Source organism: Camelus bactrianus, chromosome 19 (genome assembly GCF_048773025.1).
Source record: "Camelus bactrianus isolate YW-2024 breed Bactrian camel chromosome 19, ASM4877302v1, whole genome shotgun sequence".
NCBI classification, from domain to species: Eukaryota; Metazoa; Chordata; class Mammalia; order Artiodactyla; family Camelidae; genus Camelus; species Camelus bactrianus.
In genome coordinates, this window is record NC_133557.1 from 12,627,331 (window position 1) to 12,641,988 (window position 14,658).

The 14,658-nt window shown below is 48.2% G+C and overlaps 1 protein-coding gene across 3 annotated transcripts in view; it reads right to left on the reverse strand.

Moving 5' to 3' along the window:
* The window catches only part of TRPC4AP (transient receptor potential cation channel subfamily C member 4 associated protein), a 61,996-nt gene that overhangs the window by 2,722 nt on the left and 44,616 nt on the right, over window positions 1-14,658 (reverse strand). For 2 of the 3 annotated variants that reach the window (XM_074347190.1, XM_074347192.1), the window contains exons 9-16: window positions 10,823-10,989; window positions 7,814-7,945; window positions 6,126-6,184; window positions 4,440-4,541; window positions 3,245-3,328; window positions 2,087-2,177; window positions 899-1,039; window positions 169-277 (exon numbers count right to left, since the gene is read on the reverse strand). In XM_074347190.1, the coding sequence (XP_074203291.1) occupies window positions 169-277; window positions 899-1,039; window positions 2,087-2,177; window positions 3,245-3,328; window positions 4,440-4,541; window positions 6,126-6,184; window positions 7,814-7,945; window positions 10,823-10,989 (885 nt within the window). The remainder of the gene's footprint in view (window positions 1-168; window positions 278-898; window positions 1,040-2,086; window positions 2,178-3,244; window positions 3,329-4,439; window positions 4,542-6,125; window positions 6,185-7,813; window positions 7,946-10,822; window positions 10,990-14,658) is intronic. The other variant, XM_074347191.1, reaches the window with a different exon arrangement.

The window sequence follows — 14,658 nt, forward strand, 5'->3', positions numbered from 1 at the left end:
AATGCAGCAAAGAAAATCAGCTGGACAGCCACCGCCTTGATCCCAACTACATGGGTGTTTGGTGCAGCTACTTCCAGACATTTGTCTCCTTGCTAGAGGCTGGGTGTTTGACACCAGTGTGGCAGCCACACTGGACTGACTCACCCAGGCATTACAGCTTTTTCCTACCTTTCATGTCCACCTGGTTTTCAAATCGGTCCAGGGACAGAGTGACGCAGCGCACCAGCATGTTGGAGTCTACCAGCGAGCTGTTGATCTGCTTCAGGAACACCTGGAACTGGAGCAGAGCCTGGACTCAAACGGGAGGTGGTGGGCTCATGGCTGGGGATGGCCAAGGCTCAGGGTGTACAGTCACAGCAGGGCACCCACCTACACTGGCCCAGCTGTTTCCAACCAGAAGACCAAACTCAAGACAAACTAGGTGACCTGTTTTCACCTCCTTATAAGCAGCCCCAGGAAGAGCTCAACCTAGATCTTGACACCATGTCCAGTGCGTTTTACACTAAAGGCCCCTCTCATTTTCACTTCCACTAGTATGAGCTGGGTTCTGCCACACCCCTACACCACCCACTGTGAGCTAACACAGCAGGCCCAGCCCTGCCCCTCTGGGGCTCATCACAGTACCCACCACACTGCACGAGAACCACTTCCACAGCCCACCTGCTTCACCCTCACACCTGCCCATGAGCAGCTGAGACTGTGATCCCTGTACACCCAGGGTCTAGCACAGTGCCCGGCACAGAGCAAGGGCTCATGAATGTTTGCTGATGACTGCCCACTGACTCCCCAGGACTCTCTAATTTAAAACCAGCACCTGGAGACTGGCAAGGACCAGGACTCCAACATCACTTCCGGACAATGCAGCAAACCCCATGGAGGAGCCCTGGGTTAGACTTACCTTTGCATCAGTGTTGATGTATTTATTGAATCTCTTGAATGCATCAACATTAAACTTCATCAGCTCCCCCAGGAGGTCAAAGTAACTCTGCAGCACGTCCCTCGACTTGCACTCACTGTCCACAATGCAGTACAGGATGTGCTGGGGGCAGGGAAGACAGGGTGAAGGAAGGAAGGAAGGTGGCCGGTCCCTGAGGCCAAGAGCACATGGCCGCTGCCCCTAGGCTGCGCTCATCTAAGTTGCCCACCACCTGCCTCCCCCAGGCCTGGCATGTAGCTCAGACCATACAACATTTGCTTCAAGCAAGCATCCAGATTGATGGAACCTGCTCCCCTGTCTAGATTCTCATCTGAGGATGCTGCTGGCAACAAGGGCAGGGCCAGGCCTGACACACCTCACCAGGAAGTGAGGGTGGGGTTAGGTACGTAGCCACAATCTCTCTCGCCTGCCCAGGTCTGAGCTAAAGCCTCTGCAAGATGGCCAGGGATCTCCAGCTCCCAGGCGTGGGGAGCTGTCTCCAGAAGTAATACTGGCCACTGTCTGAGTACTGAGGCCATTCAAGTGAAGCAGAGGGTTTAAGGACACATGACACATTTGACCCCATGGTTTGTCTTTATGTTAATGAATGAAAAAGTTTACACTAAAATCAATGAATTTTTATCATGAACATAAAGCAATTTAACTCCCTGATAAAGTTTTTCTATGACAGTTAAACTGTTTCTCTTTCTTTGTCCTGAAATTGTATATACTAATATTGATCAGTTGTTTCCCTTATGGATTTTATAATAATTCATGGGTCAGTTTTCCTGTTTGTATCCCCCCTTTTTTTAACCAATTATAGCTTTGGACATTTTGCCCTTCTCTGCTTTATAAATTTTGCTTTCTCTGCATTCAATAAAGGGAAATTAACTTTTAATCAGCAGCAAAATATCCTCAGGGTCAAAAGGTCTTGCCTGATAACTTTATAGACTCTTACCATCCCTCAATCACCCGTTAAGCACCCACGGGAAACCCATTGTTAAAACGCAGGGGAAATAGTAGGGCAGTCTGCACTGCACTGGCATTTTGAGATGGAGAGATCTGGTCTGCTTCTGACCAGCTGTCTAGGTCTCGGGACAGGAGAGCAATACACAGGGCTGGGGGCTGGGGGAGGGGACACCCGACACCCTGGCTCCTCCGGGCCATTACCTCCAGAAGGCCTCGCTTCAGCAGGAACATCTGGTCTGCATAGGAGGTGGTCCCTCGGAGGAAACTCTCCACAGCCCGGGCTTGCCAAAACCTGCGACCCAAATGTTGACCCCTGGCCCACGTGGCTAAGGCTGCCCTCTTCTGGCCCATGTTCCATTGACCAAGGGGCTGGGAGACATCTGCTGCCTTTTCATTTACCCAACATTTACTGAACATCTACCAGACATCAGGCCTCAGACTGGGCACTGGGGACACATCAAGAGTTTTCATCCTCATGGTGCTGACAGCTCAGCAGGTAACAGTCCTTTATATGGCTCTGTCTGGAAGGAGCTGTATGTCTCAGAGAAGGCGGCATATGATCAAAGGGCTGGCCCAGCGAGTCACATGTGAAAACACACTCTAGGCTCTGCCCTTTCAGGGGAACAGGAGGATACAGGAGAGGATACAGGCCGGGTATGCAATCAGGACCCCCACACGTGTGTGGATGGGCTACTGAGTTCACGTCTGATGGCCTGTCCTAGACAAGAGGTCGGTGATGTTGACTGACCCTGGAGGGCAGAGCTGGGATCCCTGGGGGGAGTCAGGACTAGGCAGGCTGAGCTGATGGGGACCCATGTGCATGAAGCCTACTGACACTCACACCCAGCCTTGATGGAATGCCTCCCTCTCCGGCTACTCCCGTCCACAGCCTCTAAGACTCAACTTAGATGAGTCTCAGGAACTCTGAGACACCCTCCCTGTCCATGCCCACCCCACCAGAGCCCAGCTAGGGAAGGGCTTTCCTTTGCTCCCACAGCTCCTGGGACAGGGCCTTTCCACACTGCGATCCACACACAGGTTTCTTTTCCTGCTTGTTTCCCATAACCCAGGGAACTCCATGTGGGCAGGGACAGTGTCTCCTACTTCTCTTCCACCTGTCCAGCACCAGCACAGACTAGGTGCTTGGTGAATGCTTGGTCAATTCTTGAAATGCACTGCTGGCACGCAGCAGAAACTAATAAGTATGTGCTGAGGCAACACAAGGAGAGAGGCTAGTCAAACGCCCAGCAACCAGAGGTCCGGGGTGGAAGCCATTGACTAAAGGAGGTATTTCTAACAGCGTAAGAAACACTTGGTTTTGGGTCCCTCAGGAGTGGCAGGTGTGTGTCCCAGACCTACCTGAAAGATGACTCGGCTGGCTCCTTCTTCATGACCTGCAGCAGACGAGTTAACAAGCCCCTCTTCCCATCACACACCAAACTCCTGAAATAGACAGGGACACTGGCAGATTGGAGGGGCTGTTAGGGCCAAAAAACTGTGTCTTGGGGCCCTGGGGCTGGGTGTCTTTGCTGGTATAGGTGGGGACATGGGGACACTTCCAAACCTACAGGATGTCCTCCTGCTCTACCTGGGTCGAGAGTACCCCAAGGACTCATGTAGTCTCAGAAAAGAATAGTCAAATGCACTCGCACCGCACCTCGGGCCAGCTTTCCCTTCCCAGACGCACTGACAAGTGATCAGAGACCAGAAACACATCCAGAGTCACATATGGTTCAGAACTGCTGGAGGGAGGGCTGTTTACAACAAAAGTGGGTTGAAACACCACAGAGGAGTCTAGCAGATAGGGCAAAGTCAGTGACTATTGTGGGACAGGCTGGGAGTACCCTGAGCCCCAGGTTGAGCTCCAGCTGGCACTGGACAAGTACCCAAGCTTTTGGGCCTCCGAGTCCTGGTCTAGGAAGCAAAGACAATAAATGAGGAAACGACTCAGACTGCATCATGGGGGAGAGAGGATCAAGGAGGCTGGGCTTCTGAGCCTTTAAATTCCCTCTTCAAATAGGGTAGCTCTACTTTTATCCACTCCAGGCATCAGGGTGGGGCTATATTCAATCTCACTGAACAAAGAGTTCTGCTACCTTAAAAACAAAACAAAACAAAAGGCTGGAGAATTACAACTACTATTGCTGGATATAATTCCCCCAGCCCTGACCCCTGTGGAGCCTGTGACCTCCCTGATCTGCTCCAGAAAGTGAGGCAAATATAACCCAGCTGAAGGGACTTTGCAGAGGGCAAGAAAGGAGAGTGTCAACAAAGGTGAGTGACAAGGGAAGGGACAGAGCACATATGACCTTTGACAGGTGACCTCTCTGAGCCCCTGCTGCTCCATCTGTCAAGTGGAGGTGATGATGGCACCCCGCTCCGAGGGCTACTGTGGGGCTCCAATGAGATAATGCAGTGATGTGAGGACACTGCCTGGCATACAGGAGCCCTCGGGATGCCGCAGCAGCACCTGGGTGCAGTCGTCTGTGATCCCCAGGGCACACAGGCAGCCAGGGTGGGCTGTGGGCCACAGCTGCATCCCACCCATGCTCACCTGTCAGTGTTGAGGACAGCTTCCACCTCGGGGATGTTGGCCTTGAGAGAGATGGCACTGAGCTCGTTCAGCTCTTGGTTGTTGAGCAGTAGGTACTTGTTCCTGAAACAAACATTTTGGAGGCGTAAAGGACAGGAGCTGGGGCTGCTAAGTCAACACTGGGCTAGTCCCCTGCCCATTTCCTGTGGAGAGTATCCGGGAAGTCCCCAGGTACCGCCCCCAACACCACTTACCCCGAGCCGGCACTCTTGGCAGGGCACGTGGCCCGCAGCGCTCAGGCTGTGGGAGCCTCCCTAGCCCCCATGCCCACCCTCTGCTAGCCACAGCCACCAACAAGGTCCCTTTCCTTAGCATCTCTAGGCTTTTTATTTTTTTTTTGCCACTGAACACTATTTAATTTCTCAAAGCCACTTCCAACTCAATGATGTCCAAATCAAACTCATCATTTCACTCCTCAAACCTGGCCCTATTCCAGCATTCCCACCAGTAGGCCTGAGTCAGCTGTGACACTCCCTCCTCCATCCTTCACATGCTGTCATCATGAGGACAGAACCAGCTTCCTACATGGTCTCCCCACAGGCATCGATCCCACACAGCACCCAGAGCAATCTTCAGGAAACTGGAACCTGACCATGTTACTCCCATTAAAAACATTCCCACAATTTCGCACTGCTGTAGAATACAAAAAATCCAAGCTTATGCACATGACTCATCAGATTTAAGAGTCTGATGAAAGCTAGGGACCCAATTCCTCAGAAAAACAGGGACTCATTCAGAACATACTGGTGCCTTTTTCAGAGAGCTGACATACTTCCTGGAGCTCAAGGCCTTCAGACAGAGAACCTCTCAAAAAGAGTGGTTAACATGATCCAGACCACAGTAGTGAAGAGAAGGCCCCTGAGGCCACATGTCCTCAGGCCATGTCCCATGAACTTAAAAGAATTTAAAACAATACTTAAAAATCAGGACCTTTCACAAAAATCTTAGTTTCTGGCTTTCCTTGAGGGAAAAACTCAGAAGCAGTGCAACAGCAGGCCCGGTTTCCTGGACATCAACAGCTGGAAAGAGCTAAGCAGCAGCTGCCTGTGTGTCCCAGCTCCCCAAGGTCTCCCTAATGCCAAGGTCAAGGGTCAGCTGCCATTCACCCCTTCCCTGCACTGTTTCCTTAAACAGAGGATCATTCTCCTACATACTCTGCATCAAAGGGTGAAACATAAAAAATGAGAGGGCAGAATGTGTTTCAGTGAAAATGGGAGAGAGTACACTTCCTCGTGCAGGTGAATAATATTCTATCTGCTCAGTAAGCGAACACTCAGCCCACCTGGGCCATTCGAGGTTCCGGCCGGCCCCTGTGAATAGCCACACTGTCCACTCCTGGTTCAGAGAGACAGACGGTGAGAGATGTATTGACTCTGAAGGATAACAAGGGGCCAGCAACTTCCTCACTCACTTCCAAGGTGGCCATGAGGGCTAAGGGAAAACTCAGCGTGGTGCCTGGCATAAAGGAAGCACTGGACAAGCGGCAGCTCTTGTTAGTGTCATGGAAGTGCAGCCCCACGTGGTAACACTGAGGTGACCGCGGCTCTCACGGCTCCCAGGTCCTCCTCCTGAGCTGAGGTCACGGATGCAACAGAGAGGAGGTAAGACAGAGGAACGACTCTCCTTCCAGGGATGGCTCGTACTTACTCGTGGTGGTCGCTGAAACTCTGGAGAAGCCTCAAAAACTGTATCTTCAAGGTGATGTCCTAAAATACATGTGCATCCTTGATGTTAAAACCATAGTCACAATGCTCCAAAGGAAAACAAAAGGCTCTCGTGAGAGTCTGGGCGTCACTCTGCTCCCCTGAGCCTCTGTCCTCACTCACAGTGAGGATGTCTCTTTAGTCAAAAAACCCTTTGTTGAGAACCACATCTGACAAACAGCAGATTAAGCTAACGTGGGCCCCTCCTGTTAAAAACACCCCAACGTACTGGGTAAAAAGTAACTGAAATTATTTTAAATCTTATGCTTAGTTCATAAGAAAGAAAGGAAAAGCCCCTGGAACTAGAAAAGAAGAAAGGACCGAGTTTAAAGCAGCAAGCACAAGAGCTGATGGCTGGCAGCTATGGGCAGGGTGGAGAAGTGGAAATGAGACTTATTCATGCCAGAACTTGGGTTTCAGTGCTCGGCAGGGACAAGACAGAACCATGGGCCCATGTAAAGCCTGCGGAGTGTATACATTTGGTGAAAAAAAGGTTAGAAAAACCCCACCTACCAGCTTAGAGAGCTGGCAAAGAAGCCTGCCTCTGCCAGGGTGCTGCTGTGGTGCAGATGAACCCCCAGGTCCCAAAGAGGACCCTGGGCTCATGCTACTAGGGCAGGAGGGCAAAGATACTCAGCGTGAAAACCTACCCTGGGACACTGGGCCCTTGCTGAAGTTCCCGACAGACAAAAGTAAAATGTTCTGTAGAAATACTTCCAGGGCCTGGCTACACAGGTACTCACAGGGAAAACAAGCCCCATGAAGGTGACCTCTCTTTAAACATTGCAGAACACCAGCCAACACTCCACTTGGAGGTGAGTCTGGCGACTCAGACAAGATTAGTACCCCACAGCAATTCAAAAAAGACCATTAAAAGAGCATGTTATGAATAATTACAGAGATAAAGATTTAAGAGATAAAATATAACAGAAGAACAAAATAGTAATAAATGAATAAAAGACCAAGCAGTTTTTGGCAAATTTCCAGACAGAATGTCTAGAAATGCAGAATACATTCACCTGAGGTTAACTCAAAGGATGGGCTGAAAGTCCAGTCTGACAAAACCAAAGAGAAAAATGGTAAGCCGGGAGATGCAGCACTGAGGAGAGTCCCTAGAACATGGCCTGGAGACCAGAGACGACCCATGGCACTGGGCCCTGACAGCTGTGCGGCACTCTCCCCCTTGTGCTGATGGCCAGTGATCTTTTTGCGAGAAACAGAGGCTCAGAGATTCAGTGACTCATTCAAGCTCTCCCAAAAAGCTGAGTGGCACAGCTGGCCTCCCGACTCCCAGTTCAGCACTCTCTAGGGCACCGTGTGAGAGATCAGGTAGAGGTGAGCCCACGGCCCTTAAAAAAAGAAAATATCCTAAAGCACTTCAGGATTCTAGGAGTGGAGTCGGTGGCCCTGTCTGGAGGGAAGTGAGCGCCCCGTCCCGGAGGTGTACAAGGGGAAGCTGACTGGAGGGCCTCAAAAGGGACTTCTGGGTAGGTGGAGGGTGGGGTCACATCCTTCCCCAAGGTAGCTTCCAATTATGGGATTACACAGACTGACTTTCAGTTTCTGTTCTACTCTCAAAGAATGGCTTTTCCTGGCAAGTAAAGTCCATCTGTTGTTGGGGTCCCTGCTCACCGGGCTACAGTCACAGTTCTGGTTGTGACCATGGAGGACAAGGGCAGATGCTGAATGCTTCCTCCAAATCAGCTTGTCAAACAAATTATTCAGCCCAGGGATCAGCTTGAACTCTGCGATCATTCTGTGAACCTGGACAGGGTAGGAAGGTAAAAGCATTAAGACAAATGTGCTGTGAAGATCTACCAAAGCCTCAGCACGTACGATGCTTCTTCAGGACAAAGAAAGCCACAGTCGGTCAGGATTGCTGAGGTTTAAAGAAAACATCCACACTCACTCCACCCCTCACCATTGCTCCCACTACACACAAACACACCTTTAAACTCTTTAGAAGGAGATACTAATAACTGGTAAAATTAGATGCTTCATGGAAGAACCCGAATGTTCAGGATCAGAGGGGAGAAAAGGTTCATTGATACTTACTTATACCTTTTTATACAGAACTATGTGAATTATTGATTTATTAAAAAAATTTTTTATACAACATAAAACAAAGTTATTACTACTTCTCAGAGCTATCTGTTACAGATAAAGTCAGGAGCACAGCGGCAGCGACCACCAATTCCCATTTTACAAGGGGAAAGGGAAGTTCAGCAGGGCTGACATGGGCCGGGGTGGAAATGTCACCCTAACTCAGGTGTTCTGGTCTGAAAGTCTGTCCTTTCCCAGTCTACCACAGGCTGGAATTTATCTTGAGAGACTAGAATATGATCAAGCTATGGCTCTGGGCAACATTCTTCTCTGAGCCCGAGCCCCTGGATGGAAAATGAAGGATGATGAAGCTGTACATGAAAGGACTCAAGAAGGCATGTGGTGGAAGTGCAGGGTCAGAGTTACAGGAAGTGCTAAAAAAAGTGACTGCTGTATTACTCTCATTAGCACCAGAGGGATGGAACTTATGACATTTGGTGAGCATTTCCAGTCTAGTGATTTCAAGTTAGCCAAGACTGGTCAGAGAACCTGGCCCGAATCCACAATAATAAGGCCATTCCAAGGAGAGCTTTCCGTGAGGCCTGGTCAGAGAAACCTCTCCTCTTGCTGTCCTAGTCTAGACAAAGTCTGTGAATCCATGTCTCCATGGTGCCTGGCACACAGTAGGAACTCAGTAAATGCTAAGTGTGCAAATGAGGACATGCCGGCACAACACTGGTTCTCAGTAAGGCAGGATTCTGAAGTCAGCTGATGGCCCTCCCAAGGAAGCAGTGGCTCCAGTCATAGTTTAACTAAAGACCACAGTGATTCATTAAAAACTTGGTAACAGGAAGGCTCAGGGAGCAGGAACTGTTGTGGTGAGGGGACAGAAGAGTCAGGGCAGCAGAGTTTAAATCCTGGCTCTACACACCTGGAGACTGAGAGCACGGCCCTTTTCTGTAACCTGGTTTCTCAAGTACCAAGTGCGGTGGGGGTCACCACCTGTTGTATAACTTAACCAAAACCCCCCAAAATTAAAAAATGAATGACTATAAAAGAGCCTCAAAAAAGTAAAAGCCCTCAACACATGTAAGACATCATGACTGATATTTTTATAAGAAATACATCTCACACAGAAGGAAGAAGCCCCAGGGCTGTGGACGTCAGGGTAGGATCTCATCTGATGTTCTGGATTTAAATACTAACCACAGGCTGATGACCCCCAACTCCAGGTGCAGGTAACCCAAGTGCCAATTCAAACAGACATCTAAACCTAACTTGTTCCAAATGAACTCCTCACCTTCCCCTCTAAGCCTGCCCTCCACTTCTTACCCACCAGTCTTAACCATCTCAATAAATGGCAAATCCATCTTCCTACCAGCTTAAGCCAAAAATCTTGGAAAGAGTTAAGGAAGTTACCTTTAACGCCTCTCTCCACTTAGGCTCACATCTGACCTATCAGCAAATCCCACCTGTTCTGCCTTCAAAATAAATCCAGAAGGCAAGCACCTCTCACCAGTCCTAGCACCAGCACGCCGGCCCCAGCCACCACCATCTCTTTCACACAACAGCCAGAGCATGACTTCCCATTTCACATAAACACCAAAGTCCTCAAAGGGCCTATGAAAGCCCGCTGCGACTGGCCCCGCTGTGACCCTCAGCCTCCTCTCCTCACTGCTTCTGCCAGTCCCTCCCCCAGCTTCCTTACTGTTCCACCAACCCACCAGGCACACTCCCACCTTAGGAGCCAGCTCCCCCACTGGGTAGGCTGCCTCGGGAATTGGCAGGTCTGGCTCCCTCATCTTCCTCAGGATACTGCCATGCCAGATGTCACCTCACGCAGCCAGTCTTTCTGGCTCCCCTCTCTAAACTTGCTCCTAACTTGATAACTGCACCCAGCTCACTCAGAGCTGTGTGAGTGCAGCGTCTGACTCAAAAAGGTGCTCAAGGATTCACTGTTGAGTGTCCAGCTCCCTCTTTCCTTATTCCCTTCTCCTTCCATGCCTCATCTCACCCCCAGGAGAATGGTGCAGGGAGCAAGAGAGGACCACTGCTCTGTCCGAATAGGAGTGCCGCACCCTTCCAGAGCAGAACAGGATTGCCACACCCTTCCACCCTCCTTCTCCTCCTTGCTCCTCCCTCTGGGAACTGCCTCACGCTCAGGGAACCTCAGCATGTCTGGAGAGCCCCTGTAGCTGCCTAGTTTTCATAACTTGATAAAGCTCTGGCCCACTACCCGGAACGCTGACAAGACTGGCCACTCCTCCAGTGCATCTACAGGACAGTCATCTTGCCAGACATCGGCCCTTCGTTCTGCTAACACGGTCAGCTAACAGGACCAAGCTGCCCACTCTGCCCTGGGCACCAATGCTGTCTAGAAATGCTGCCCATGGCGAAGCACAGTGAGAAGACTATGACCTCTGGAATCAGACTGGCTTCCTGACGTGCAAAACAGGGATTAGGAACACAACCTCTCACTCTGCTGGGTTAGAGACACAGCCACTTTGAGAGGCAGCCTAACGGAGTGCCTGGCACACCTCGAGGGCCAGGAAGCACCTGCTCCTGGCCCCTCCTGTTCTGAGATGGTGGGGGTCCCACCTGGTTTCGCTGACGCCCCATCAGCAGCACGCAGAGGACATAGAGCACTTCCAGTTTGTACATGATCTCATGCATAATCTTCATTGACTGAGGCAGCTGGGTCCTAGTTGAAGTGTGAGGCAGGCCATTCTCCTCAGACGCCCCTGGAGGAGGGAACACAATGGAGGCTGAGACAGCCACCAGGAGAGAGGGTTCAAGTCACTGCTTTGAGGAAACATGCTTCTGCCCCTCAAGCCTGCTCTCAACAGGCCATTAGACTGGGTCCTGAGCCCATGACAGAGACTTTGAAAGCCACAAAGCTCCCTCCAGGCCCCCAGGGGCAGAAGTTTAGAAACTTAGGAACATGGACTCTAATTCTACCCCATTAACTTTAACACACAGTAGAAATATTCTGACACAGCCAATACAGTAACGTGGTCCATCCCTTCCCCCATATGCCTTTCTCCTGCCACCATCAGACCCCGGCCCCCTCCACCCTCCACCCCTACCCCAACGAAAGTGCCCAGATGTCTAGCAGCAAATTGTGTCAAATTCTCTTCAGGTCACAAATGACTCTGAGTACCTGGTCCCTCTGTATAGATTCCACAAGAGACACCGCTAAAAGACTAAAAGGGATCCTTTTTGAAGATTTTTTCCTCTTCTTTTTTAAAGAAGAACCATCTAAAGTTTCCTAAGGTTCAACTCCCTAAAGCAGACTAGGCGTCACAATTGCTACTAGTGATACAGATGAACACTTCATCTACTAGCAGATTTTACTTCCATCCAATTTCAGTGTTAGTAACAGCAGGAGCAGCTACACAATGCTTAGGGAACACTTAATATGTGTCAGGCACCGTGTTTGGGCTTTAGGTAAACCATCTCATTTATTCTACTACCCCGTTGACAGAACAGTCTCAGGGGGTCACACAGGCCACGGTGGAGTGTACTCTCGGGAACGTGGTGGAGCAAAGTGACGAAGACTGAGGGCTCTGGAACGACAACTAGCTGGCTGTGCGACACTGGGCAAGTCACCTCCTCACCGGGCTTTCAAGCGCTCTGTAACACGGGAAGAACAGTAGTGCAGTGGTCGGCTAGGTCCCCATGAGGAGTGAGAACTCAAGGAAGTCCAGCGCCTGAATCCTGGGAAGCCTCACTCTTAGGTCCCTGTTGTGTTAAAAGGTCAGAGTAGGGAGACTTTAGGATTTACTTCCTCTCAGTTGTCCCCATCTTTAAGGTGAAAGGATGAATCAGTTACTATTAAGGTCCTTTCAAGCACCTACTGGAACTGCTGCCCTAGAGGCTTTTGTGAAGGCCAGAAAATCTGTGTGGTACAGGGCAGTGGTTATGAGACATTCGGGTAAGGCATGTGCAGAGTCATGATTCCCATACGGTGACATCATGACATAAGAACCTAACTTCCTGCACCCTACAGACATGAACTATCTTTTCCAGCCATGTTATGTCACTAGTATAAAATCACAACGCTGGAAGACGACCAGCCGCTGAAAGAAGTATGACTGAGAGGCAGCACAGCCCAGTGGTTACGCGCACTCTCTGGAGCCAGACTGCTGGATCTGAAGCCCAGTTCTCCCATTCACTAGCTGGGTGGCTCTGGATAAATTTTTTGATGTCTCTGTGCTCCAGTATTCATTCTCATCAGTAAAACATGGATAATGGCAACAGTGCCCATCTCTCACCAATGTTACAAAGATTAAATGATTTAATATGTTGAAAGTGCATAAAAAGTGTCAGGCACATGTCCACAACATATGTTAAACGGAAATGAAAAACTAACTCTGAGTTCTGCTAATGCTTGCTTGCTATTTGTTTTCTTCCTTTTAATCTGCAAGTTTTAAAAGCAACTAAAGTGGCAGTGGGCAAAAAACTAAGAAAAATTTACTGGAGAAAATCTAATTAAGAAAATTCTACCTATTCACATATATTTCCCTGCATGCTGGGAGAAAAACCATAATTACTCAATTTACGCGTTGGGACTCCTTGGCCTAGCTCCCAGAACAGTGGGAGTCAACTGATTCGTAAAGAGAATCTGAAGAGCTATCACGTGGAACCCTGCCTTGTCTGCACGCGCCATGCAGCCTCCAGAGCCTCAGCGTCCTGAGCAGCCAGCTCAGGGGCCTGGCCACTGCGGAAGGGGCTGTGCGTGGACGGAGGAGGTGCAGCACACGGCACGTACGTGCTCTGCAGTAATAAACATCTGTGGCGACGGGAGAGACACAGGCAGCCTGGACTCTTCCGCCCAACACTGCCAACTCTGGGTGCCTGTTTTTCCTTTTTTTTTTGACTAACTACCCAACTAGAACCTCTAGTACAATGTTGAATAGAAGTGGTAAGAGCAGACATCCCTCTCTTGTTCCTGATCTTAGAGAGGAAAAAGCTTTCAGTCTTTGGCCATTAAGCATAATGTTAGCTGTGGCATTTTGTAGATGACCTTTAACAGGTTGAAGAATTCCCTTCTATTTCTAGGTTTGAATGTTTCATCATAAAGGAATGTGTTATCATGAAGATCAGGTTTTGTCAAATGCTTTTTCTGCATCTATTGAAATAATCATGTAGCTTTTGTCCTTTCTTCTATTGATATAATATATTAAACTTATGTTCATATATTGAGCCAACCTTGCATAAATCCTACTTTGTCATGTATATACACTTGATTAGGTATATAATCCTTCTTGTATGTTGCTGTATTTGGTTTGCTAGTATTCTGTTCAGGAGTTTTGCATCTGTTCTCATAAGAGGTATTAGTTTGTAACTTCCTTGCGATGTCTTTCTTTGGTTTTCATATCAGGATAATATGGCTTCACAGAATGAGTTACGAAGTGTTCTTTCCTCTACTATTATACAGAAAAGTGATATATTGGTGTTACTACTTCTTTAAATGGTGGGTAGAATTAACCAGTGAAGCCATTTGGGCCAGGGCTTGTCTTTGGGGGTAGTTTTTCATTACTTATTCAATCTCCTGTTATAGGTCTGTTCAGATTTTCTATTTCTTCTTGAGTCAGTTGCAGGAGCTTTTGTCTTTCTTATAATTTGTCCATATCATCTAGGTCACCTAATTTATTGGCATACAGTTGTTTATAGTGTTCCCTTGGAGTCCTTTTTAATCTTTGTAAGGTTGGGTGTAATATCCTTCTTTCATACCTGATTTTAATAATCTGAATCTTGTCTCCTTTTTTGTTTGGTCAGCGTAGCTAAAGGTTTGCCAATTTTGTTGATCTTTCCAAAGAACCAACTCTTGGTTTTGTGGACTTTATTGTTTTTCTATTCTCTCTTTCATTAATTTCTACTCCAATCCTACTATCTCTTTTCATCTGTTTGCTCTGGGAATACAGTTCCTCTTCTTTTTTTGATGATTTAAGGTGGAAAGTTAGGGTATTTCTTGAAATCTTTTTTAATGTATGCATTTGCAGTGATAAATGTCTCTCTAAGCATCTTTAGCTACATTCTCTAAGTTCAGCATGTAGTGTTTTCATTTTCATTCATCTCAAAGTATCTTCTAATTTCCTTTGTGATTTTATCTTTGAATCATTAGTTATTTAGAAATATATTGTTTAATTTCCAATATTTGTGAATTTCCCAAACTTCTTTTTGTTATCAATTTCTAGTATGACTACCTTGTGATTAAAGTACATACTCTGTACAATTTCAATCCTTTTAATTTTCTTGGGCTTTTTTTTATGACCTAGCATATTGTCTATCCTGGAGAACATTCCATGTGTACTTGAAAAAAATGTGTACTCTACAGTTGTTGGGTGGAATGTACTATATATATCCGTTTAGTCTAGTTAGTTTATAGTGTTGCTCAAGTCTTCTACTTCCTTGTTGACCTTCTATATAGT